This window comes from Rhynchophorus ferrugineus, unplaced genomic scaffold (genome assembly GCF_030347505.1).
Source record: "Rhynchophorus ferrugineus isolate W39M unplaced genomic scaffold, kcgeb_rfMv2 rfM4, whole genome shotgun sequence".
Lineage (NCBI taxonomy): Eukaryota > Metazoa > Arthropoda > Insecta > Coleoptera > Curculionidae > Rhynchophorus > Rhynchophorus ferrugineus.
Window position 1 is genome coordinate 13,088,451 of NW_027472583.1, and position 27,048 is coordinate 13,115,498.

Here is a 27,048-nt window from a genome sequence, read left to right on the forward strand (position 1 = left end):
TTTTTATAAAAATATATTTTATTTGTATATACGTTTAAAATCTACAATCGTAATACTAAAATTGTCTTAAACTTATTTAATTTAAATAAGAAAACTATATGTATTGTTCTCCAGCGTCTCGACAAAGAAAACAATAACGCATATAACGATATATTTCGATGCAGTTGCGGCTGTCCATTGCGAGAAATCAGGCCACGGTTGTGACATTATAATCTTTGAAGCAAAGATGTCTTTGACACAATTGTCTCATTGTCATTATCTAGATTATTTGATGATTTCTTTAGTGAAATCAATAGCGTATTGCCGATGTGGGAACAGTCTGTCGACATTTCAACAAACGTAAAATGTTACTACATTATATTTAGCAACAATAGAATTCAGTTTAAAGATTTATTGATATACTATAATAATAAGGTACACAATACCCATAAAAACCTTCATTAAATTTAAATCGTTAAAGTGCAACATTGATATATCAATATTTTACGTAACAATATAAGAACAAATAGTTAAAAAATCAGGAAAAGATATAAGATGAAGTGACAAATACAGAAAAATGAAAAATTAATGAAAATTTAGATTAATAAGATAATAAGCAAAAAGCTAATAAGTTCTAGAGTACTGTACTTCTGTTGATTGCTATTTTAGTAATAACAAAAATATTAATGAATATAAATGAGAGAATAAGATAAAATAATAAGATCAAAATAGATGAAATGAAATGGCAAAAAGAGACAATAGTTTAATAAATAGAGTAGTCGAAAAAATAGTTAAGTATATCAGGAAAAAATAAAAGGTAAAATACAGAAATCTGAGGAATTAACAAAAAGTAGATTAATAAAACGGAAAAGAGCCAATAACTTTTGAAGTACTATATTTTGCTGTTTTCTTTATATTAATAAGATCAAAAGGGAGGGCAATATTAAAAATTAAGGCTGCAAAGATGGTATGAAATAGCAAAAAAGAAAAATAATAAAATCATCAAAGCTGAAAGAAGATTTCTTTTCAAGTACACAAAGAAAGATAAATAGTGGGAGTGAAAATATAGTTTTGGTATAGATATTTATATTCTTAATATTCGTCTGTTAGGTTTGTCGTTGCCAGATTTTATTCACTTTATTTATTTATAATGTTCTATATGTTCATATTGCTACAAAGAGTGCCAAAAAGTTTTTTTGTGAGATTACAAGGAGTATTGTTTTAAATAAAATAATTCTAGTTATTACTTGCTTCAATTTGATTATGTATCATATATAGATTTGATGTACTTACTCTACGATTTGTGACGAGCTAAATTTTAACATACCATATTTACTTATTGTTCTAAACTATCAGTCAGCACAAAATAAAATCGTATAAACCATTAGAGTTTTGATGAATGTTTTAAAAAACGTATTGACGACATTACTGATGAATTTAAAGTTATCTACATGCACCAAACACTTTCACAATGAAATCTGCTGTTAGGAACAAGTGATGTTTGGTGGAGAATCACCACTACTGGGCTACGAGTTTTTTTTTATAATAACAGTCCTCAAGGTTTCGGTGAACTAAATCAACTCAAAGCTAACAGGGGTTCTCCCATGTCTTTCTCCTTCTGTAGCAATTTGGCTTTGTGCTTCTTCTCGGGCAGCAATTTGCTGAGTTTCGTCTTGGATTTAGACATTTTCTTCTCTGGCGATATGTCAATGACGTCACCTTGATCGTACGATGGTTCTGTTAGTCTTTTCATGCTGTCCACGCTGTCTAACATAGCCAGACTTTCGAGAATATTCCTCGGTCGGTTCTTGTTGAATTCGGGTTCATTGCTTTCTGATGGGCGAGCTGATTCTGACGGGGTTTCTGGTTTGGTCACTGTACTGGTTCTCGTTCCGTTCTTGTTCGTGTACACCACCACGTATTGGGAGTACTGGCGATCTGAGGGAGTGTTAATATCGGCGAAATCTTTGAAGTTTTCGAATTGGGCATGTTGGCCTGAAATATATGTAAACTTAATATACGGGGTGTATTTTTTATATATTAAATCTAACATAGCAATTATACTTGCCTGGTTTTGGATTATTTGGATAAAAATATGAGGGACGGCCATGTCCGTTACGGAAGTACGAACTGAAGTCATCGAAATCGCTCTCACTGTCGTAGTTGCTCTTTTCTGCGTAGAAAGTACCCCCTTGGATGACTCCGAAGTTTCCATCTCCTGTTCATCAACAAATATATCAAACAGTTAGTGTCCTAAATTGATATGAAGAATGCTCATTGCTAATATTCACCTAAAATTGAAGCAGATTTATCACTGCTTGGTACTGAAGCGGTTTCTTCCTTGGGTTTGAAGCCTTTGTAGCCGGATAATTTAGCTTCCTGATTATAAGCGACGTTCTGTTGGAAAGGTGGTTCATTTCTTTGGCTGTAAGCCCCTGGATTGACGAAAATGTTAATTAATTAGCAAAAAAATTAATAAAAATGTTATTATTAATATGTTTAGATGTAATTAAAAGTCTACTTTTGTATTACATGTTACTAACTTATATATAACAGAAGATAGTAAGATCACCTTAGTGATTGTTGTTTACGTGAAACTATTTATTTCAAGGAATCAGGAATATGGGCCGAAAACTCTTGACTCTAAAGAGCTACATAACGGCCATAAAACAGCCTTGTACCATTTGCATAAGACCGGATAGTAAACAAGATCAAATCTTTGATCCGTATGAATCAGCAGTTGACATTTAATGGAGTGAGTTTCTCATAGAAACTGACATTTCTTTGTCCTAAACCTTTCATGTATGTATGCAGCTGGAAAGCACGTATGCTATGAAAACAGCAAAAGGTGAAAAAATATCAAACAATTAATTAATGTTAATCCAAAAAATCAACTTAAAATAGACTATAGCCAGCCATAACTTAGTAGAAGTTGGCTCTGTCTTTCAATGACACACAACGTGATGATAACTCTTAGAGACAGATCTTAATATATCAGAACAAAAGGTTTTTCAGAATCAGAACTTTTAGAAACAACAAAAGCATAGAACAATAATGATAATAATATATTAACTGCACAAAATGAAGCATATTATTAACAGATTAAAGTTAACAATTGACTAACGTTTTAAAAAATGATTCATTTTTATAATCCAAAAATAGTTATGAGGTCTACATATGTCGACCAAGTAAATCAAGACCATATAAAGTCTTCGAACAAGGACTATTTCAATTAATAGAAAATTGTTCGATCTATAAAGTGTTGCCTAATAAATTACTCTGTCGTTCGAATGAGTTTCTCTCATCAATCTTCTCAAGGTTTTTGACTTAACGCCATTTAACTGAAAGAAATAGCACAAAACCGATAAATTTCAATTAGATTTACTGCAAATAATCTCGCGCACGGAAAGTGATTTCGTTTTCCATCATCCTAAATATCAAACGATCAAGATTTACCTTCCTGCTGTTGATAGGTGCTGTAGAAGAACGGCCTGGAATGACCCGAAGGCTGATGGCTGTACGTGTCGAACGACCTCGAAAACGACGGGTACCTGAAAATCAACAGAATTAGTGTTGAAGGCGTATCATAACGATATGTAATTAAATGAAAAAATGTTGTTCGATTATCTAGATATCAATTAAGAGGATAGTTTAATTGGTATTGGGTAATATCTAATTTTAATCGCTATCAAAAGAATGTACTGAAATATTTTGTCTCTTCATTGAATTTTATAAGATGTGTAAAAGTTTACGTTTATACTGTGTCTGTGATTGAAACAATTAAATATTGTCCACATTGTCTGTCTTCAATTAGGTGGTTGCATGTATTTTGACCAGCGACAGAAGTGTTATTATTAGTGTCGTTTCCGTTCGACCTTAAAAATAACCACAAAACTATGTTAATTTAATAGATACAACCTATTTAGTATCATAGAGTTATTCAGTGTATATCGGACAGGTACGTATCAAGGGACGTTCAAAATTACATTTTCAATATTAATTTTGTTGTTTTTGATTTGAGGAAATCTGCTACTGAAGCTCTTCGAAAATCTTTAGAAACTTGCGATAATGTTGCTTGTGGGGACCATATCCTAGATTTAGGTTTTAGTTTTAACGATGTAAAAGAGGTGATTATGATGTCAATGACAGATAATGCTGTAGAGGGACCAAAAAGTTCAAAGACAATAAATTGCAAGACTTATTGGAGGCCAAACTCTCAAATCGCTAAGCGCTTGATTACTGAACTATTTCCATTACATGCCAAAAGACCCAAAAACTGAGAAATTGGTTATCACACGTACATTATCTTTAATAAGTAATTTATCTGTAAACCACTTTTTATCTCATACAGTTTCTCCCTTTTTTCCTTGTAGCTTTCTACCTACTTCTGCCCATATGATTATTTTGTTTACTTAAATTAAATATACATTTTCATTTTTCATACATACATTTCATATTTTTCATACATAACATTTTCACTTACTTAAATATAATATATATATATATATATCAGTTAAAAGTTGTCTCTTAGGTAATATATATATATATATATATATATATATATATATATATATATATATATATTATTTTTTCTTTAATGATATACCAAACATCCTATATTACCTAATCAGTAGTACTAAGAACCTCGGACTAAAAATATCTATTAGGAAAAACCGAAACAACTTTTTCTCAAATTTATATAAGAAAATTTAAATTTTTACTATTTTTAAGTATTCGAAAAAGTAAACAACAAATTTGGCTACAATTTTACTGTTTAAGCATCTGTATTTTTAAATTATTAGATTATAAAAATTAATTTTAAAATAATTTATTACAAATGGGTTTATTAAATCGCACGGGTCATTTGTAACTAACTTCATGTTGAAGCCTCAGTGGCGTGCTTCGGCTTTTAGTAAGTGTTATTTCGTGAACGAAAGTGTGAACAAAAGTTTTTTTCAGTACGTAGATGATGTCTGAATTTATACCAAGTAAATGGCATTTGCGGAAAGTTCTACGTGTGAAGTTTGTAGCAATTTATTTAAATACTGGTTTGGATGTTTTAAAAGTGCTGAATTTGAGATACTGAAAATAAAAAGCGTTCTGGATACACAATAAAAATTGTAGACGGAAATTTGGAGGTATCATCCGATGAAATCTTTAATGGAGATCATTATCGACTACAATTGATGCATTTGCCTCGCTTGTGACCTGTCTGAGCAGCGCTTGACTTTTTTTGAGGTTAGCAAAACAGGTCGATTCGTGGAGAGCGTCAAAAGATACATTGCTATCTCGTGATGGAACCTCTAAATTGCCTGAAAGATGGCAAAAATAGCAACTATCAAAGGACAATACTTTTAATAAAATACACTGGACTAATTTTTCAATAAAGTTTCCAATCAAGAAAAAGATCCTTTAAAACTAATTTGCAAGCCTTATATATTCCGAATACTAGAGGGGTTGGAATCAGTGTCACTGCTTATTTTTTTACTGCTACTCTACTGTTAGTACTGTTATCAATGTGTCAAAAAAATAAATTAAAATATATGTATATATATATATATATATATATATATATATATATATATATATTGTGTGTGTGTGTGTGTGTGTGTGTGTGCGATGTTTACATCTATCTGATTTTCTTCCACAGAGACTGAAATTGTTGAATTCAAGCACTTGAAGAAATTAGAAGACTTAAAAACAAAGTGTTTTTAGGAAATGAATGAAATAAATTAGCTATTTATAGTCGTTTTTAAGTCGTAAAACAGCCAATAACGTCTAATATATTGCCAAATTCAGTTTTTAAAAACGTAAAATTCGTTTTAAACTCGCATTGGATTTTTTTCTTTTCATTTTACTAATTAGCATTACTCTAATTCAAAAGCACAAATTCATGCGGTGTATAAAATTTGATCTGTGTTGGCACTGGTCGTACAACAGCGTCCATATGTCTTCCATATGTCCGTCAAATTACTCAAAATATTAATGATAATAATCTGAGGTTATAAACCGGCAAACGTTCTTTTGGTACATTTCTGACTGTGTAAAATTTGTGATGATTCTGATTAAAACGCCACCAAGCCAAGCCATAGTAAAGCAACTCTAACCTACAAACTATTGTGGCTGTTTCATTAAAGTACGTCGATAATATATGCATTAGATGTACTAAAATGTTTGAATAAATTATATTTTATAACGTTAGTTTTGTTTATATTTTGCATTATATGTAGTATTTTGTTATGCCAGAGACAAAATAAGCAAAAATTTAAATATGATGCGGCAACGTTGCATTATGGATTTTAATGACATTCATTGACTGTTTTATTGGAAGTTCTATAGTGATATTTTAAAATTTCACTATTTTGTTGATCAAAGTATTATATCAAGAGTAAACAACCAATAAAGAGCGACAGATCATGAAACTATTACAAACCACGACACCATTTTTCTATTCCAAAAATGACTAACTAACGAGCGGATTCAAGGCGAAGGAAATAGCCGCAAATACCGAAGAAATCGAACAGTAACTTGCGCGTTGCCCCAAAACCAACTAATTGCCGTTCGGTTATTTGTCTTTCTCGAACATGCTAACCTTTTACGATCCTATTAATGTCACAAATCGGCATAAAAGGTTGTATATCAAAGCGATCTACCGAAATCTGTCGTCCGAGACAGGACGGAAAAAAGTTGAGCGTCGCCACTTTCATGACGGAATGACGAAAGCGCCGAAAATTTCACAGCTAACTAAGTGTAACTGGTTTTCGTAACTAGGGATTCCTGACGATTGGATTTCGGTTTGTTTCGTATAATAATTTGGGATTTCGGTCTAGTCGGAGTTTAATGGTCTTTTTTGTGCTAATTTATTCCTTAGACCATAAGTTAACTATGGTTATGTTTTTTTTTTTCGGAATATTCAAATGTTTGTTATGTGAATTGTTACAGATCTTTATAAGAAAAAAACAAATGGAACAATATTGAGGGCATCATACATCACAATATGATTTTTACTATTTTGTATTGTCTATATAGCTCAGGTATCATTGTATATAAATATAGGAACAAACGTGTTTCATTAGATCGTTTTTCGTCATAATTTTTTAACTATCAATCAATGTGTCAGTCAAGAAATTAAAATGTGTAATTAAAAGTATAAATTTCAGCTATTAGACTATCAATTTTTTCATAAATTCACTATTACTATTATTAGTCATTTTTGAATGACCTACACTTTTTGTTTTTAAAATAACTTAAAAACAAAGTATGTATTCAGGAGAAGACATAGTAGATTGGGCCTCTATGGTAATAATGTTTATGTAATAATTAACTGTTATCCAACAGTTGCAATACTTCGTTATGAACTTGAGATTGGAATCTCTCTTCATGTGTTTGCGCTTCTCTTGATTTTCTGAGTAATAGTCGGTATCTGAAGGTCTAGGTATTAGTTGATTATTCCCATACTATTTGATTACATTTACGATACCTTTTAAAACTTTATTCTAAAAAAATTAAGTTTTATTTATATAACTGGATTTCATAGATCGACATAGGTTTTAGAATTTATTTATACTACAATAATTTGTTATATACGAAAAATTGAGATTTTTTACTTTATATATTTATATCAAGGATAATTTTCTTCCAATACTTCCTTTACACTTTCTTGCAATATATTTTGTATATCCCAAATTAAGTTGTTTTCTTGTAAATATACTTCTTCCAACGGAGCTTTTTATCGAGGGTCATCCCAAGATACTTAACTTAGCGTTGTTGCTATAAGGGATGATAATATTAATCATTGTTATTGTTAATTTCCTCTGGTTAACTTTTATTTTCCATTTATAGATCCAGTTATTTATATTGTTACTCGCCTGTGACTAATATCTGATTGCCTCTTCACTGTTGTCTCTAACACCAATTTCGCAGCATCATCAGCTAATATACCCATTGTGATGTCTTCCATTTATGGTATACTACATGTGTAAAATATGTAAAAAATTGTACTTTTTGTTGCTTGTGTGTATTCTGAAGTTTGTGGATAAGTCTCGCATATCAAATCTTGTCAAAAGCTTGAGCTACAACTAAGGTTACAGCTGAGAAGGTTTTTCTATCTTCAATGACTTCAAAGCTAACAACGTTTGTGCTTTTATATACCTGTTCAATTATTGAATGTTTATTTATATAATCAAACTGATGGACAGGTGTTAGATTGTTTTTATATAAGACTACCAAAATAACATACTGTAACAATTTAATAGTAAATATAACAGTGAGGACAGCAGACCTTAATCTGTCTACTGTATAGTCCTATGAACCTCTTGACTTTGATCCTCATCGATAATTATTATTATTTATTGAATTCTTATAACGATTTGCAATATGACTCTTGCAAAAGATTAATCTAAAATATGTTATTTTCGTATAACATTACGACTTTGTTTTGGATTAATTCATTCTCTGTACTCATAAAATCTAACCAGTGGCCTACTTTGACTGTGCAAAGCCACGAATAACTTAGAACTTATATCATTTATGTTTTTTTAAAAATATATTTAGCAACTCTATCTAGTGGCTATTGTTCATATTTTTTCTAGTATATATTTATTCTCATAAATTGTATTTTTAACAATGGTGATTTATTATTTTTAATTGAATAATAACGTTGGAGGAACTTCCCATGGCAGTTACTTAACCACTTCCTTTGCTTCATCTTTAGATATTAATTTACAACTAATCATAATATTTGAGGTTGGTTCCCATCAAACGTTGAGCCAAACAATAGCCGACCGTGATCATTCAATATGATGAATATTTTAGTGAGAGTAACCCATCATCATGCAAAATTAGTGATAATTAACAAGAATAGCGCTGTTTTTCATTGTTATTCACAATAACCACTTAAAAATAAGAAATACCACAGTTTAATTTAAGAGATTGTTCTAATTCGTTGACAATATTATTCATATTGTATACCATTTGTTAGTAAAAATTATAGTCTAGATATGATATATGAGATCAGGTCTGGAAAGGTGCAAAGTGGTAGTGGAAGTAGAGCGGATAATAATTATAATGTGAGCTCGTAGCTGACTAAACAAGAGCATGAAATAGAAATGGAGAAACAATTTGGAGATATATAAACAAGAGGAAGGGTTACAATAATTTAAGAGAAAAAGTTAAGAAAAATTATTTTGTATTGTACAGAATCAATAAGAAACAACATTGTGTATATAATGAAAATACATATAGAATAACGAAGAATAAAATTAATATGCTAAAAAATGTCATTTCGAGTACAAAAAGTTTAAATAATAAATTTAAATAAAAATAAAAATAATGGAAAGAAAAAAGTAAAAAAATAATGGTTGAAAGATAAGAAACGGGTCATTAATGGGGAGGAATGCAAATTTGAGTTAACAAGAGAGTAAGAAAGAAAGGGAGGAATTTTTTGAAAACATAGATACAAACTGATAAATGATAAGCAACAACAAATAAAAGATAAAAAGGAAGGGAACATCCAAAAATTTTGGGAAGATTTTGGATTGAAGAAAGAAAGTATTGCCAGAAGAATGTTGAATATTGAAGCTACAGAATTTTAGTGTAATTCTGTTGTTCGAGATTATGACTCCTACAGACAGTAAAACAAAGTATTAAAGTAATTTATGGTGTTTATTACAATGCATGTATTTTGATAAGCGTTATCTACTTCCGAAAATTCGAATCATGAGACATAAGAAACATGAGACTTTATATGAACTATGTCAATCTTATTCAAAGTCAATTGAACAAATAAAATTACGTATTTATATAAAAAAAGATTTTATTACAGGTTATTGATAAGCAGCTTCACTGGATCTTGTTATGCGTATGAGCTTTTCTACATAATTTACTTTATACATGAGGTCAGTAATACATTCTTTCTATTCTTCTTTCACATTTATATAGAAAGAGAAAGTAAAAAGAGAGAAATATAGTAAAAATGTTTATGAGAAGATTTAGGAAGGTGGATTTTTATGGCAAAAGGGTAGGGTGAGAAGTATATTAACCCAGTAAATAATCAAAACTTGGTTATATGTGTTATTATTTTTCTACTAAGGTATTCTTAGTAGAGAAATAACAATAACAAAGTGTTTAGTACTTTTATCTGCTCTTTATTTCCATCAGATAATAGTCATGAAATAATAACGTAATTTTCCAATTATTAGTTATTTCCACATTCGTAGCGAATTATGGCTGATTAACATCGGCTTTAACACACGATGTTTAAGAAAATGTGATTCACTTGCCGATCCTAGTGGGTAAATTCTTAACACGTACCTTATAATCATTGCAATTGCGAGGCAATTTCAAAATAGACACTTTTCGAAAACTTATATTATCCCGAGTTATGCACAAAACTTAATAACTCTTTCGGTGTGGAGGTTTCGATATTTTAATGTTTACGTGGGAATGTGGGTTGACTTTATAATGCAATAATGAAGTCATTAACATGTTTTGTAATTTTTGTCGTCTATAAATATAAACATAATTACTATGTATGGGAATGTTATTATATTATTAGAATGATGACTACACCGTGTGGTATGGCATGCATTTATTATTGTTTGATAGTTTTATATAGTGATCAGATAAATTTACATAATTTTGTAGCGGTTTTATATTGTTCTTTGTGTGTTCAGTCAATTCAAGCCTTGTATTTTTTGACGCTTTCATGGACCGAATACCGTACAATAAGTGGTATGTGAATATTTCGACTATCCTTGGATACTTTGCATTATTTACTGTTGTAATGGCATTAGTCGATATATTTAGTTCATGTTTAGCATATTAATTAACTACAATATTCATATTTTAATGAAATATTAAATAGATTCGATCAGTGGGTCTGTTTATATTAATTTATAAACTCTCGATACTTTTTTGGTGGAATATACAAGTAGTGCAGTAGTGTTAAAAAAGGACGATAATTATTGAAAATACTACAAGTTTCACTTTGAAATGCGTAAGATATGTCAATTCAAGTAGTTTTAATAGTGTAATATTATCCAGGGTGGGAATGAAATCTATATGAACAGAAATCTTCTCTGTAACACTACCGGGAGTGGCTATGGGGTTTACCATTCTAGAGTTGCTTTAAAATATATTGAAATGATTGCGTCATTCGTTTGACCACTAGAATTAAGATTTCAGTCTCAATATTCTCTATTCATAATTTTAGTTTTTTTATTACTTAATTATTACATTGTTACTAGTCATTTCCTACCAACATACAATTTGTCCTTATGATAACTTAAATCTAGATATACAACTATGAGGACCCATCGGCCCTACCTCAGTTTCTGGTGAAATAATGTTTATACATGTCACTGCTGTATTTTTTATTATGAACGTATTATGAACCTCACTACACAACATAACACAAGATCAGATGGTTTGATACTTTTGAGTCTGTGCCCTATTCTGATGGTGTCCAAAACCTGCAATAATTCAATATTCTCATGGGAATTGAGTCTTTCCTCATGCCCCCTTGCAATTATCTTGATTTCTTGACCTACTATAGATATCTGAAGGTCTCGATGTAGGTAATCAGTCCTATAGTATTTGGGTGAGCCCATAATACCTCTCACGACTTTGTTCTGAAAAATTTGTATTTTAAGTTACTCTTTGCAGAATATACTTATAATTGAACTCCGTATGTACATATAGGTTTCAGTATCTGCTTATATAATAGCAATTTATCATGTACTGATAATTGTGATGTTCTTCCAATTAGCCAGTACATTTCGCTATATTTCAATTCCAGTTCTTTTATTTTCTTCTTTATATGTTCCTTCCAGCGGCGTTTTGCATCTAGATTCATTCCAAGATATTTAGCTTTGTTACTATATGGAATGATAGTATTATTTAATGTTATATGTGCTTGTACGGTCTGATTGTAGGTGAACTGCACATGCATAGATTTACTTTAGTTAATTTTTATTTTCCAAGCTTGTGTCCAATTATGTATATTGTCACTTGCTTGTTGTAATTTTCGTGAGGCTTCTTCACTATTGTCTCCGACAGCTATAATCGCAGTATTATCAGCAAATGTAGCTATCTTAATATTCTTCATTTGTGGTATATCACAAGTGTAGAGTAGATACACCTGCTTTAGCTTCTTTTATTGTTGAGTAAGCTTATTCTTGTTTGACTCCAAATATTCTGGTTGTAATATACGATTTTAATAGTTCGGTGTATTGCTTTGGTAACATTTTCGTAGTTTATGAACAAGGCCTTCATGCAAACCTTATTGAAGGCTTAAGCTACATCTAAGAATAAAGCTGAGCATACTTTTTTACTTCCGTAGGCTTTTTCAATAACATATGTTATTCTGTAGGCCTGGCTAATTGTTGAATGCTTGTTAATAAAACCACACTGGTGTAATGGTATTAAGTTTTTCTCTCTATGATAATTTTAAATGTAAGAATAATTTAGTAGGTAAATTTTAAATTATAAATCTTGTAATTAAAATTTTTAGTTTATATAAATCTTCTCTCGTTATATAATTAAGCATTTTATTTATACTCTGTACTATATATGTAGTTTTGTTTATATAATATATTCATATATTATAATTTGTTCATATTAAGTTAATTAAGTAGGTTATTTCATAAAAAAAACATGACTAACATCATATCTGTTTTGTGATAAGTTCTTCTATTTTGTTGCTGATCCACAAATAATTGTGAAAACCATAAATCGTAAATTATACTGCAAATAACCAATGTTTATAACAAGAATTTGAACAGAGTTTCAGTACAGCAGTACATTGCCCTCTGTAGCCTGTTGCCCTACCTTTGTTGATATATGATTTGCGTATTGACAAAAAATAATGCTCTTGGAGACAATGTAAATGTATACAATTTTTTGGTTTAATATAGTCTGAAATAAGGCCAGCAGAATAATATTAATGGGGTTTTTGACATATTCAGAATCTTCCTGCTTCTTATAAAAATATTTTTGTAGTTTCTGTACAAAGCCGTTACTCTTTTTTATTGTCTCTTCTATAACTAACCTTAGACCCTGTTAAAGGAGTTCTATTACAGATATTCTTTGGTTCAATCTTGACGCAAATATTTTATATATTTTTTCACCTTCTTTATCCGTTTAGTAAGCTATCTGTGGATTTTAACAATAGTTCTTGTTTGACATAAATTAACTTACTTATGACTGTAGAAAATTATATTTCTTTTGTTTATTTTCAAAGCAACTAAACCCAACTTTTATATTATAAGAAGTATTCTAGTTTGACATTGATTGTTTTCACCAAATTTATTAGAAATCCTTTATTTATATATTTTACTACAGAAAAGTATTTGTTTCAATACAGGTACATACATTATTTATAAAGAATTCTGTTAATTCGGTAAGTTATCGTCAAAAATCGGTACGATGAATTTTATTCAAAGTATTGTCCACCGATCGTCGTTATTTCTTCCCTTATTTCAGGCAATTTACAGATTCCATATCTAAAGAACATATCTTTTGAGGATATTCAAGAGTCGTTTCATTTTTTTTATATCTTCATTAGAAGTGAAGCGTCGCTGAAATAGGTGCGCGACTCATTTGTCAAAACAAGTATCTTAAGGAGTTTATCATAAGGAGCAAAGTCTGGAGAATACTTCGTGAGGGGCAGCACTTCTCATTTTAATGTTTCCAATTATGTTTTCATCGATTTTGCGACATGTGCTAAGTAGTATTATACTGAAGAATAGAGCTGTTGTATCTTTCTAATCCGGCCACTTTTAGGCAATGTTTATTGTTTGTTTATCGTTTGAAACGCATCAACTGTCATCGGTAGCGATCTCTATTGATGGTTCTTCGTCTTCAAAATTTTTCGACTGTCCAGAAGGCTCGTTAACTTCGGTCTAGAAAAACTATTTTAAAAAGCATACTGGAATGAGCATGGAGCAACAGGTCGATGGAGCATGGTTGCATGCACACAGCATTCGATAATTGTCAGCCAACGCTTTTCTTTAAATTTTAATAAAAAGGTAAATGTTCCCTAGAATGTGATAATGGGTACAAGTACGGACATTTTTATCGCCCTGAAAAAATATTTCTTCACATTTCGACGAAGTTACACATACTGAAAAGTGAGGCTTCAGCATGAACTTAGTACCAATGTATCCGATGCGATTTAACGCACAAAAACACCATCTGTTGTAAATAATATAAATGTCGTGTTTACATTTAAATGATAGTTCTTTAACACATTTTAGCTGATATTTTTACAGTGCGAAAATTGATTTATTTAAATAAAATATACCGCATTATTATGGTCATGATGTCACTGATTAAGAATTTATGTAGTTACTGGTTGAAATTTTAATGGTCGCTTTCATAAGCTTTCATTTGAAATAGGTTGAGGGTTTGCAAAAGAATTTAGCGAATATCGTAACAACTGTTAACAAAGGGTATTATCATTATACTATACAGTGGTGGATTAATCAAAATTCCATAAGGAAGCTCTTGAAATAACGGTGCATCAATTTAAATAATGATATCAGTTTATATTAAGTCATCAATAAACTAAAACCACAAAAAAAGTAGTAATAAATATAATTTATTTTAACATAATAAAGAACAATGGTAAATTTTCATTCAATAACTAACAAACAAATTCGAAAAAAAAACTCCATATGGTACTCCATATTGAAGAAGCTTCTAATTTTGAAATAGTTTAGAAGCACACTTTAATGCACATGTTATTTGTATTTAGAAAAGATAAATAAAAGGACTGGAAACCACTGCAGTTTAATGAATAAATTAAAAATGAATTGTGAAGCAGAAACAGTCCTACCAAATTTGCTTAACAGTTATAGTGGTTTTATTACAGGTTCATTATTTACTTTCTTCATTCACAAATATTGGTTTTATTTTATATATAATGTACTAATTTTGTCAGGTAACAGGTCAATTGAAAAGTCCCCAGCCTACCATAGTAAAAAACATTTTTTTGGCAAAATTAGTTTTTTTTTATTCAACATAATTCCCTTCAAGCCTGATACACTGATTATAGCGGCCCTCCAACTTTTCGATACCATTTTTGTAATACAATTTGTCCTTTGCTTCAAAATAGGCCTCAGTTTCGGCGATCATCTCTTTATTCAAGGAAAGTTTTTTCCCAGCGAGCATTCTTTTGTTATCTGAGAACAGGAAATAGTCGCGGGGGGACAGATCTGGGGAATACGGTAGATGGAGAGATTTTTGCCATCTTTATCACTGACTTATGAAACGGTGCATTGTCTTGGTGAAGCAGCACTTTCTTTCCCTTCAAATGTGTCCATTTTTCGGCGATTTCGTCCTTCGAACGGTCCAGTAACACTATGTAATAGTCGCCGATGATGGTACTTCCTTTTTCAAGCTAGTCAATGAAAATGGTTTCATGCGCATCCCAAAATCCAGAAGCCATAAACTTACTAGCCGACTGTTGCGTTTTCCCACTCTTTGGAGTGGGTTCAGCTTATGCAGTCCACTCGGATAACAGTCCATTGGACTTCGGAGTGAAATGATGGAGCCATGTTTCATCCATTGTCCCATATCGACGCAAAAACTCGGGTTAATTACGCTTGATCATTTTCAAACACTGCTCCGAATCATCAACTCGTCGTTGTTTTTGGTCAAAACTGAGCTCACGCCGCACCCATTTTGCACAAAGCTCTCTCATACACAAATATTCGTGAATGATATGATGTACACATTCAGTTGATATCTGTAGAATATCTGCTATTTCATTCAGTATCAATTTACGGTCATTCGAAATCATTTTGTTAATTTTTTTAATGTTTTCGTCGGCAACAAACTCTTTTGAGAGTTCACTGCGTTTACCGTCTTCAGTGCTCATTTCACCACGTAAAAGTTAGCATATTAATCCTTGATGGTTGGTTTTCCTGGGGCAGTGTCAGGAAACTTGGCTTGATGCCATTTTGCACTGTATTTTTTCCCTTCAAAAAACAATCTTTTATCAACACGCGAAAATCCTTTTTAACCATTTTTTTCACAATAACAAAAGTTGCTTCTCTCAAATGCTATAATTCGCAAAATAATGATCCGACAGCTGTCAGCTTTTGAGGATTAGGGCTAACTAAAAAACATATGAATTTGTGGCGACCTCCACGACCCTTTAGGCCACCACGCATTCAGTTACATCAAGTTCAAAAGTTGGCGACGCCGGTGGATTGGTACCAGGCTATAAAAGACCATCACGACCACGTCTCGTTCGTTTTTCTTTTCTCCACCCCCTTTTAACAGTACCACTTCCACAGCGCTACCGTACTTACTTTACCTAACCTAATATCATGTCAATTCTCCCGTCGACCACATGTATCACTTTAATGTCAGTGTCTTTAGTTCTCGTCTAGTATATTTCGACCGACCGACCAGACGAACATTCCTGCAGATATAATTCTAGTAGTGCCATCTATATGTCAAGCCGTGGACTTTTCAATTGATCTGTTATATATGTTATATAATTTACTGTTAATCAAAGATACAAATGTACTACGAAAATTTAATTAAGAGTAAAAAATATTGGCTACTAGTTATTAGATTTAAAAGAAATCAAACCTATTTTCTTAAAACTCACCAATTTCCAATATCTCCCTGAAAACTGGACGGTGCGGCCTCATGATCTTCCTCCAACGGTTCCATGTACATATCGGAATCGTCATCTTCGACAACCGCAGTAGTGGACAAACCTGAAACAATCAATTCTCCATCACAACACGAACCGTGACATTATCAACGCTTATTTATGCAGAGTTTTTTATTATCTATCTGGAATTAATTATTTCTTATATAATAGAATCATTTCACATTTAACATGAACTGGTTCACTTTTTAACTATTCAAGGAAAAACGTTGCATTGGTGTAAACTATTTTGTAACCGGGCGTTATTGTGTAGTTTTAATGGTTTCTCTTCAAATATAACACAATATTGTTTAATTGGTTTAACGTAAAAAAAAGTTTCACCTAAGGTTATGTGTGATAACGGCGAGAGATAAGGATCATTATTTAAGGCAGGCTATTAAATGTAATCTTCTTCGGCGTCGGTACATCATTGTTACGACTGGTTCGTATCAAGGCCTCGGCCAAAAAGATTTTATTGTTAATTTAAAATTATGTATGGTTTGAGATGGTGGAGGATTTCAAAAAATTCTTTACATCATATCGCAACTACCTTGAAGTTGATTATGATGATGATAAAACGTCGTTTCATCATATTAAATTACGTTGGGAAGAAATGGTAAATACACAACTGAAATATTTTTTAATTCTTTAGGTAATACCTTCTTCAGTTAATTTCTGGAAGAGTTTGAATCACGATTGAGGAGTGTTTTTGAATGGGTCGATATATTTTTGATTGGAAACATTGTCTGGATTTTTAAGGAAGTTTCTATGTAGAAATTCGAAAAAAAGTTTATATATATATATATATATATATATATATATATATATATATATATATATATATATATTATGTTAATATATCGATTCCATATATCTAGAACAAACTATCCCCTATATGAAGTGTTAAAACTTATGGAGCCAATTTTTTAATAGAGCCGAAACGAGAGTTTATCGTTTGAGAACAATGACTCCATATTTAAGCTCAGATATTGGATATAGAAATTAAGCGCTCAGAACCACGAGCTTATAAGGCTTTAAAGGAGGTCAGAGCCACTCACTCGAAAAAAAATTGGGAAATCGTTTTGTTTAATAGAGCAAGGACTCTATGGAACAGGAATCGCAGATAAAAACTGTACAATTGTCAAAAGAAAAGGTAAACTAATTTTTCGTTTTGTTTTTTCGAACAGTAATTTGGTGAAAAAGAATTGTTTGACTTTTGTACGAGATCAGCATTTCTTTAGATAATTTTTTTTAATTTTTTTGTTTCATATTATAAATAAGGGTGCAATGCGTCAACGAGGGCACCTTGTTCTTTTGAAACCACCCATCAGCCTCTAAATATATGGTTTTTGTTTCTCTTATGTATTCTTTAAACATTAAAAGTTATCTATTAAAAAAGGATAGTATTTATTTTAAATTTAGAGTCACCTATTACCCACTAGGTTTTATCTGTATCTGGACTGTTTAATGGGGGCTCTGAACCACGATCCTCAGCATTAAACTTACAGACTGGCGATTGACCAATTTGGAAATCAGTCGAGAAGTCTTTCCTTCATTCTACTTGACCAATAGATGAAATACAAGCTTCTGGATCAGAACCTCTTTAGTTAGAAGCAAAATATTTCTTTAATTTGAAGACAATTTGATACTCGACTCATATTGTACTGAATTAAACGTGTTTGTAATGACATAACGGATTATTTATAGTCTAGTATGCAACATAGTTTCATGTTTAAGGTTATTCTAGCTTCCAAAAAAATACACAGGAATTTTTTAGTTTTATACGAGTAAAAGCATTGTCTCTAAATCGCATTTGTCAATAAACAGTGAATAAATGCCAAGAACGGACCTTTACAACACTATAATTACATTATTAGGTTGGCTAGAAAGTAAATTTCATAAAGTTCGGTGTTTATGTCCGAATACCTTTGTCAGTGTTATTATTTTTTGATTGACACCATTTTGTTTATTGTTTTACAGTTTAGTGTTAATTTTAATACTGAGCACATAATATTAGTACATAGTATTAGTAGTTATATGTATATATTGTTACAACACATATTGAGATGATACTTGATGACTGTTTATTATAGTTTCATGGTTGCCTTTTATATTTCAGGACATGAGGCTTTATAATTTCTCAGAATATTCTCCTTGCAAATTAATGCAATTCATATACCAATTTTTGAAGAAAATATACTCCCAATTTATTTTTGATATATGAAGGTCATATGTCATAGATATGCCCAAGTAACCTAATATTCAAGGTTGTTTCAACATCACGATAGAGAGATATGTTGATGAAGCAGTACAATTTTAGGTACAGAAACAAGATAAATTTTAAGCGTCAAAAGTCGAACTAAGTTAATCGATGAATTATAAGGTGCTTTTGTGTTGTGGTCATTATCTCCTTGAAAAAATATTTAATAAGAAAATGTCCAACAATGTATCCATTATCGCATTTTTCGGCATGTTGATATGCCACACCGTATGATGGCCAAGTCATACTGTTTGGATCCGAACAAGTGTTAATCAAGAGGTGCTACGTCAAGTCAGTACGCTGGATGTGGCAGAACTTTCCGTTCAAGCTGCAACAGGGACCCTTCGCATCTCTTGCAACGTATGATCGAACTTTGTTATGCAGGCGGATGATATTGCACTTCTTAGTCGCTATTGCTGGTCTTGTATGGTATAATACGTTATTAGTTTTATTCAAATGGCATCATTAGACATCTGCAGTAATAGTTCATTCGACTGTACTGCTTCGTAATACACTATATGGAGATTATACTAAACTAGGGGTGTTGGAATAATATCGATGTTTCGATATATCGACATTTAAAAAAAATAAGTACCGATTTAAAAGGTTTTTTTTAAATTATATTTAATCTATTCTGAAAAAAACATCGGCTAAAAAAATAATGACATATCGATATATCGAGCCAAAAAATATCGGCCAAAAATTTCGATATTTTTTTCAGAAAATATCAATATCTCTTTCAGAAAATATCGATATATCGATATTTTTTTCTGCATCCCTATATTAAACAGAAAATTGTTATACATTATATATATAAAATTGCTAGAATTGTGCAAGGTAATTGTGAACAGAAAAATACAAGAATATGTACAGTTAAAAATAGAAGAAAACAAGGAGAAATATACATATATCGTAACGATTTCTAAAGGAAAGGTGAGATGGTAAGAGAGCAACGAAGAAAAAAGAACTAAGTAGAATAAATTACTTGGATATAAAATTGTTAATTAGATGCATTGGGGCTCTAGGGGATACTACTGTATGAAAAAACGCACATAGAAAACTCTACTTTAGAGGTGGTGTGGGAAAGAGATCAGTGTAAATATAATAAAACCATATTACATTAAAATATATGGTGGCTGTATAACTGTAGTTTAAGTTCTTTGATAATGTATGCATTAGATGTTCTATAATGTTAAAATAAATTATACCTCACAAACATTCAATACTCAATTTAAAGTTATTTTGTACATACGTCTTCATCCAGCATCAACTCTAAGTTTTAGTTTGGTTTGGCTTTAACATACAACAAAATTCTAATCTAAATAAAATAATTGCACAAAAATATTATTAAATATAATTTACTTTAACATTATAGTACTTCCAAGAACTACGTTAATTATACAGCCGCAATAGAGTTATAACCTCTTATGACTATTGCTTTCAAGAATGTTGCATACATCTAACAACCGGACGACTTTGACAGGCTCATTCGTTTACGCGTTCGAACTAATCAGACAGCACTGTGTCTCTTTTTAACTAAAATAAAATATTGTCTGATTCTGAAACGAAATTTACAAATTGAGGTAGGCAATACATTAAACATCTTGATGACGTATGTACAAAAAACTTTGAATATACTATGTATTTGTTTCGTTATATTATTTATATTAGACATTTGTTATAACATGTGCCAAACAAAAACATGCTGTTGACACATGTCATACATGGACTCATTGTTTATTTGGAAGGACTATAGGTAGATGGAGGAATTTCCTTGATGCTTATTCCCGAACTATAAAAGGTTACAAACATTATTATTATTGAGTTACATATAATATACTTGTTGCCTTTTATAGTCTATTATTTTTCCATATGACTCGTAAATCGCTACGTTATCTTAATCCAGATTATAATCTAACAATGGGACAAGATAAATTACCAGCGATCCTATACGAGTTACATTCTTTATGCACCCGACGATCTACATTTTTATCGTCCACTTTCGCATCGTTGATATTGTATTTTTCTAGGACGTCGTGGAAGCTCACACGAGAAATATTACATGGTACCAGATAATCTTAAGTAATAAGATCTAGTTATGATTACGTAAAATATCCAGTAATGCCCGTTTATCAGCTATTATCATCTGAAGCCTGCTCTCGCAGGATCAAAACCAGCCATTGTGTCGAAACTGTCTATTGTTTCTCTGAAAACATATTACGGTAACGCCACGAAATCAGATTAAGGAATACATTAATTATGCCGGTGCTTTATTAGACCAATGATTAGATTTTGATGAAATATAGCAGCCCGCGCACGAAGCTAGTCGATTTATTATTCGTGAACATATCACATAGTGAACAGGTGTTATTTCAGTTATTTAAACAATGTATAAATATATCTTCTTATGTAATATCGGCATGATATATATTCGTACGGCAATTTGAGAGCGTGGGCTTGTAATTTGGAACCCAAATTATCATTTCGTTAAAACCACTGGATCTATGCATACATTATTTGCATACTGTTTTACAACTGATGATTTCGTCTAATACATTGTTCGATTCAATAAAATTTAATCGAATGGAGAGTACTTACAATATCATAGATTGTTCTTATTTAGCAGATTAGTATAATCTTAATTACTTAAGCTAAGACATTGTAACACATTTGTGATCGCCCTGTGGAACCAATTCGAGCACAATTTATTAAGTTAATCACGTTCCTCTCATAACATAGTAATGGAAATCATTTAAAAATGGTATGTTACTAAAAATTTATTCACAGTATTTTCAATATAAAATATGTATATATAAGAAATTAATTGGATATAATCATATAATCCGATCAATCTTCATTCGACGAAAATTTCTTTCCAGCGAGCATTCTTTTCAGAACTGAGAATAGGAAATAGTCGCTGGGGGCCAGATCTGGAGAATACGGTGGATGAGGAAGTATTTCGAAGCCCAATTGATGGATTTTCGCCATCGTTTTCACTGACTTGTGACACGGTGTATTGTCTTGGTGAAGCAGCACTTTCTTTTTCTTCATATGCGGCTGTTTTCCCACGCTTTGGAGTGGGTTCATCGTGTGCAGTCCACTCGGATGACTGTTGATTGGACTTCGGAGTGAAATGATGGAGTCACATTGTCACATTTTCACAAATGCGGCCATTTTCGGCGATTTCGTCCTTCAAAGGGTCACTGTTGATCATCCTTCCCTTTTCAACGTACTCAATGAAAATTATTCCATGCTCAGCCAAAAATACAGTCGCTATAAACTTGCCAGCCAACTGTTGCGTTTTCTCATACTTTGGAGCGGGTTTATCGTGTGCACTCCACTCTGATGACTGTCGATTAAACTTCGGAGTGAAAAAATGGAGTCATCTTTCATCCGTTCTCACATATTGATGCAAAAACTCGGGTTTATTACGCTTGATCATCTTCAAACACTGCTCCGAATCATCAACTCGTCGTTATTTTTGGTCAAAAGTGAGCTCGCGCGGCACTTGCTTGAACTGTATTTTTTCCCCTGAAAAAGCAATATTTTATCAACACGCGGAATTCCTTTTTATCCATTTTTTCACAATAACAAAAATTGCTTCACTCAAAATGCTATAATTCACAAACAAATGATTCGACAGCTGAAAAATGTATACACGCATCCTTTGAGGGTTAGGGCTAACTAAAAGGCATTATGGATTTAATTCTAGTAGCGCCATCTATGTGTTAGGACGGGGACTTTTCAATTGACCTGTTATATGAAGTAATACATGTTTGTATATTAAAACAGATAATATAAGTATAAAGCTATTTTGAAACTGATATTTGGCTTGAACATATATATTAAAGCAATAACAAACACAATTATTTTATTTTATTTTATAAAATTTAGAAATATATATATTAAAGGAATATATTTACAATCATTAAATTAAATATTATCTATTTTTCAACACTTAAGTAATTAATGAAAGTCTATAAAGTAATTAATGATAATTAATTTTTTATTATTATTAGTATTATTATTTATTAATTAAATTAGTGCATTAAAATGTTTATAAATTTAGAGTTAATTATTCATAATTTCTTCTATTTGTCCTAAGTGTTCCACCTATGTAAATGGTGTAGTTTTAATAAAACCTTTTACCCATATTCCTCACTTAAAATATACAATAAATACAATAAATACACCAGACTGATTAAAAGATTATTCTTTTTAGCTAAATTTTTAAGTAAATTTACATCGTTCTTTGCTTATTTATTTCTTTATTTGTTCTCGCTCTTGCAGATAACTCATCTTTAATTTGCCTTCTATGTTCCTCTATTGTCTTCTATTGTCCTTCTATGGTTTGTCCTATGTCCCACGTGGAAACTAACAACTCACCAACAAATGAGAAATTAAAATTCTAGGAAGCTATTTTATAATGGTGTCTCTTAAAGCACAAATTAACGTATTTGTTACCTGTAATATTCGATTAGAGCTTTGTAAAGAAATGGATTTACTGAAGAAACCTGAAATGAATACAGAAAAGTGTGTTCAACTCAGAATCAAATATTAACCTAATGATTCCATCGAGATAAATGGCAAGGTACTTCGATAATTCTGCTTCTTTTTCTCTTTTCGCCACATCGCAAACTTTATATGGACAGTTGTACGTTTTATTGACTGCCACTTGTACTTTTTCTATAGCTATAGGCAGAGATATCTTTTACTATAATACATAACTATACTGATATGTACTGATAAAACTATCTGAAGCTACTTATGGAAATTGGTTTCGAGACTTCAGTGACAGAAATATCGATACTGTTTATTAGTTGTTTCAAACAAAAATATGAAAATAATATTGGAGACGTTATGTGGAGACTATCCATGGTAAAAACAAAAGGGACTTTGTTATATGTTGAAATATAAGAAAAATATAACTTTCGATGGACAAATTCATATCTTTGTTAATCTGTTTAATTCATATCTGTTTAATAATAATGTATTAATTTATTATTATTTAAAAGGTTCACAAGTCTAATTATATTTATGGACCTATATATATTTATATATATATATATATATATATATATATATATATATATATATATATATATATATATATATATATAATTGTGTTTTTGTATATCATTTTATATAAATTTTGTTAATAATTTTTAAATTTTAATAAATTATAATAATTTTATATTGAATTTTGTTAGTTATTTGGAAGTGTTATTAAAATTTAGAGATTGGAGACACTTATCTAGGTCACCATAAATCTATAAATCTATCTCTAAGAATCGAAAAGTTACAAAAAGAAAATTTTCAGTAGTAGACAGGAAATTATATAATTTTGAATTGTATAATCATACATAACACTTTTGGTAATATATTGGCAAAGTAATATACTGCGGCAGATTGTTAATATGTGGGAAGCTCTGGCCAGTTAAAACACTAAATTTTTAGATAATTGATATACGATCAATTAAAAGTCAAAATTATATTAGTAGATACTTGAAAGCAACATAATTAGCAATAAATAAGCCATAAAAATTAAACGTGCGCATGCTTTTATAGATTTTAAATTGAATAATACTGTAAATGGTTACAATGCGATAATTGGGCACATAATATTCCAACTTAGTACTTAGTTAGTTTCCATTATTAGAAAGTATCGAAAAAGTTCAAAAAATGTTTTTATGCCTGTGCGACATAGTGGGGAATAAAAACTAATAAACTATAATTATGGACAATATTATAATACATACGCAGTACAATTAAATGTTACATAAAATAGTGTAAATAGAAAAATGGATAAAAAATGGAAGGATAGTTCTGTATAAAGTTTAATGTGTTATAAAAGGTCAATTGGAGAGTCCCCTGCCTGACACATAGATGACGCTACTAGAATTAAATCCATGTTTTGTGTTTTTTTAGTTAGCGCTAACCCTCAAACGATGCGTATATAAATTTGACAGCTGTCGGATTATTAGTTTGTGAATTATAGCCTTTTAAGTGTAGCATCTTTTGTTACTGTAGATAAATGGATAAAAACGGATTTCGCGTGGTGATAAAATATTGCTTCTTGAAGGGAAAAATACAGTTGAAGCAAAAGCTTGGCTTGATGCCGAGTTTCCGGACACTGCCTCAAGAAAATCAACCATGAACGTTTGGTATGTTAAGTTTAGACGTGGTGAAATGAGCACCGAAGGCGGTGAACGCAGTGGACGCCCAAAAGAGGTTGTTACCGACGAAAACATTTAAAAAATCCACAAAATGATTTTGAATGACGGTAAATTGTAACTGAAGTGTAACTGAAATAGCAGATACTCCAAAGATATCAACTGAACGTGTACATCATATCATTCAAATTCACATTTCACATTCAGGAAGGACCATGAACAGCGACTATTACATAGCGTTCTCGGACCGTTTGAAGGAGGAAATCGCCGAAAAACGGCCGCATCTGAAGAAAAAGAAAGTGCTACTTCACTAAGACAATGCACTAGAAGACCACAGACAATGTGTCACAAGACAGTGAAAACGATCGCAAAAATCCATGAATTGGGCTTCGAATGGCTTCTTCATTCACCCTATTCTCCAGATCTGTCCACCAGCGACTATTTCCTGTTCTCAGATCTTAAAAGAATGCTCGCTGGGAAGAAATTTTCGTCAAGTTAAGAGGTAATCGCCGAAACTGAGGCCTATTTTGAAGCAAAGTACTACAAAAATGGCATCGAAAAGTCGGGATCGCTATAATCAGTGTATATACTAATATATGTATATAATCACCTTTGAAGGGAATTATGTTGAATAAAAAAAACTAACTTTGCCAAATAGATGTGTTTTACTATGGTAGGCCGGGAACTTTTCAATTGAGCCGTTATAAACATAAATGTCTAATTATACTAAAATATAAATAATTCTAACTACAATGAAATTCATTTTTTTCGAAGAGAATCAGTTTAATAATAATTAATAATAATAATGAAAACAACATAATTACCTAAACCAAGTTTGCATAAATGAACCTGACATAATTTTGACAAATGTTTAGGGTCAGTTCTAATCAGTCCATCTATTTCAATTACATGGCCGCGTTTATTATTACCAAAGCTTCCCAAAGCAATCCACTGGCACTAGCTATGCTTAGTAGCCTGCTGTTGTTTAGTATATATATCTGAAGGTAGATCGTCTTTACGTGCCTTGTTGTAGATTTGAGACGTCCAGATATCTTTCGGTTCTAATTTCCATTAGTAGCAGGTTTTCATGTAAAAGTTAAATATCTATATATCTATAAGTTTTTCTGCTCGTTTTCTTATTGCAGTTTTATGCTTTTATAAACTATTACATCACTCGCCAAACAGTTAAATGTGCGCGATGACAGTGTAGTGCATAGGCTCAAACGCAAATTACCATACGATCTGATTGATAGACACATAGAGGGAGATTTAATAATCTCTAGGATAAGTTAGAATAATCTTTAGAATAAGTTAGGATAGGCTTTAAATTAAGTTAGTATAGTATCTAGAATAAAGTTTAGATTTTAAGTTGTACTGGAGATCCATTACTGAAGATATTTTAACACATATAATAACACTTATTGCCCAGGGGCAGATTGTTGGAGTTATAAGAGATTAATAAAAATAAGTATTACGTGAACCTCACGAAGTACACTCTAAACTCTAAAGTAATAGTTTTTTAAATTAAACTAAAATTAAGTAAAGTAAATAAACTCATATTAAGTTAGACTACTTTCAATATATAAGTAGTTAAAATTCCGAAATACTAACAATAAGCAGTGTAGTTTGTAAGTAGTGTAGTAATTTTGTATTCAACAAATACGTATGCTAGTCTTTCTTAAAATATCTAAAATTAATAAAAATTAGTAGTTTTGTTGATTATTGTTTCAATAAGGGTGATAAAAATAATAAATTCCAATAACAACATGCTTTTAAGAACAATAGCAACATGTCATGTCACAGATATATCGATATGATATTATTTTTGTCGATATTTTTTTTAAAAATATAGTATACATAAAAACATATATAAAAATGTAATATAAAATAAATGTTTAAAATTAGTTGCTAAAAACCAATGATATTTTTTCAGTACCTGATTTTAAAGGTTTATACCTGATTTTAAATGT

General features: G+C 31.0%; 1 protein-coding gene across 2 annotated transcripts in view; it reads right to left on the reverse strand.

The window, feature by feature from the left end:
* The window catches only part of LOC143196101 (uncharacterized), a 96,783-nt gene continuing 69,735 nt past the window's right edge, over nt 1-27,048 (reverse strand). Inside the window, exons 2-6 of one of the 2 annotated variants that reach the window (XM_076403704.1) lie at nt 16,601-16,712; nt 3,436-3,530; nt 2,271-2,414; nt 2,048-2,197; nt 1-1,974 (exon numbers count right to left, since the gene is read on the reverse strand). In XM_076403704.1, coding sequence (XP_076259819.1) covers nt 1,556-1,974; nt 2,048-2,197; nt 2,271-2,414; nt 3,436-3,530; nt 16,601-16,712 — 920 coding nt within the window. In that variant the 3' untranslated portion in view covers nt 1-1,555. Of the gene's footprint in view, nt 1,975-2,047; nt 2,198-2,270; nt 2,415-3,435; nt 3,531-10,290; nt 10,423-16,600; nt 16,713-27,048 lie in introns of those variants that run through there. The other variant, XM_076403705.1, reaches the window with a different exon arrangement.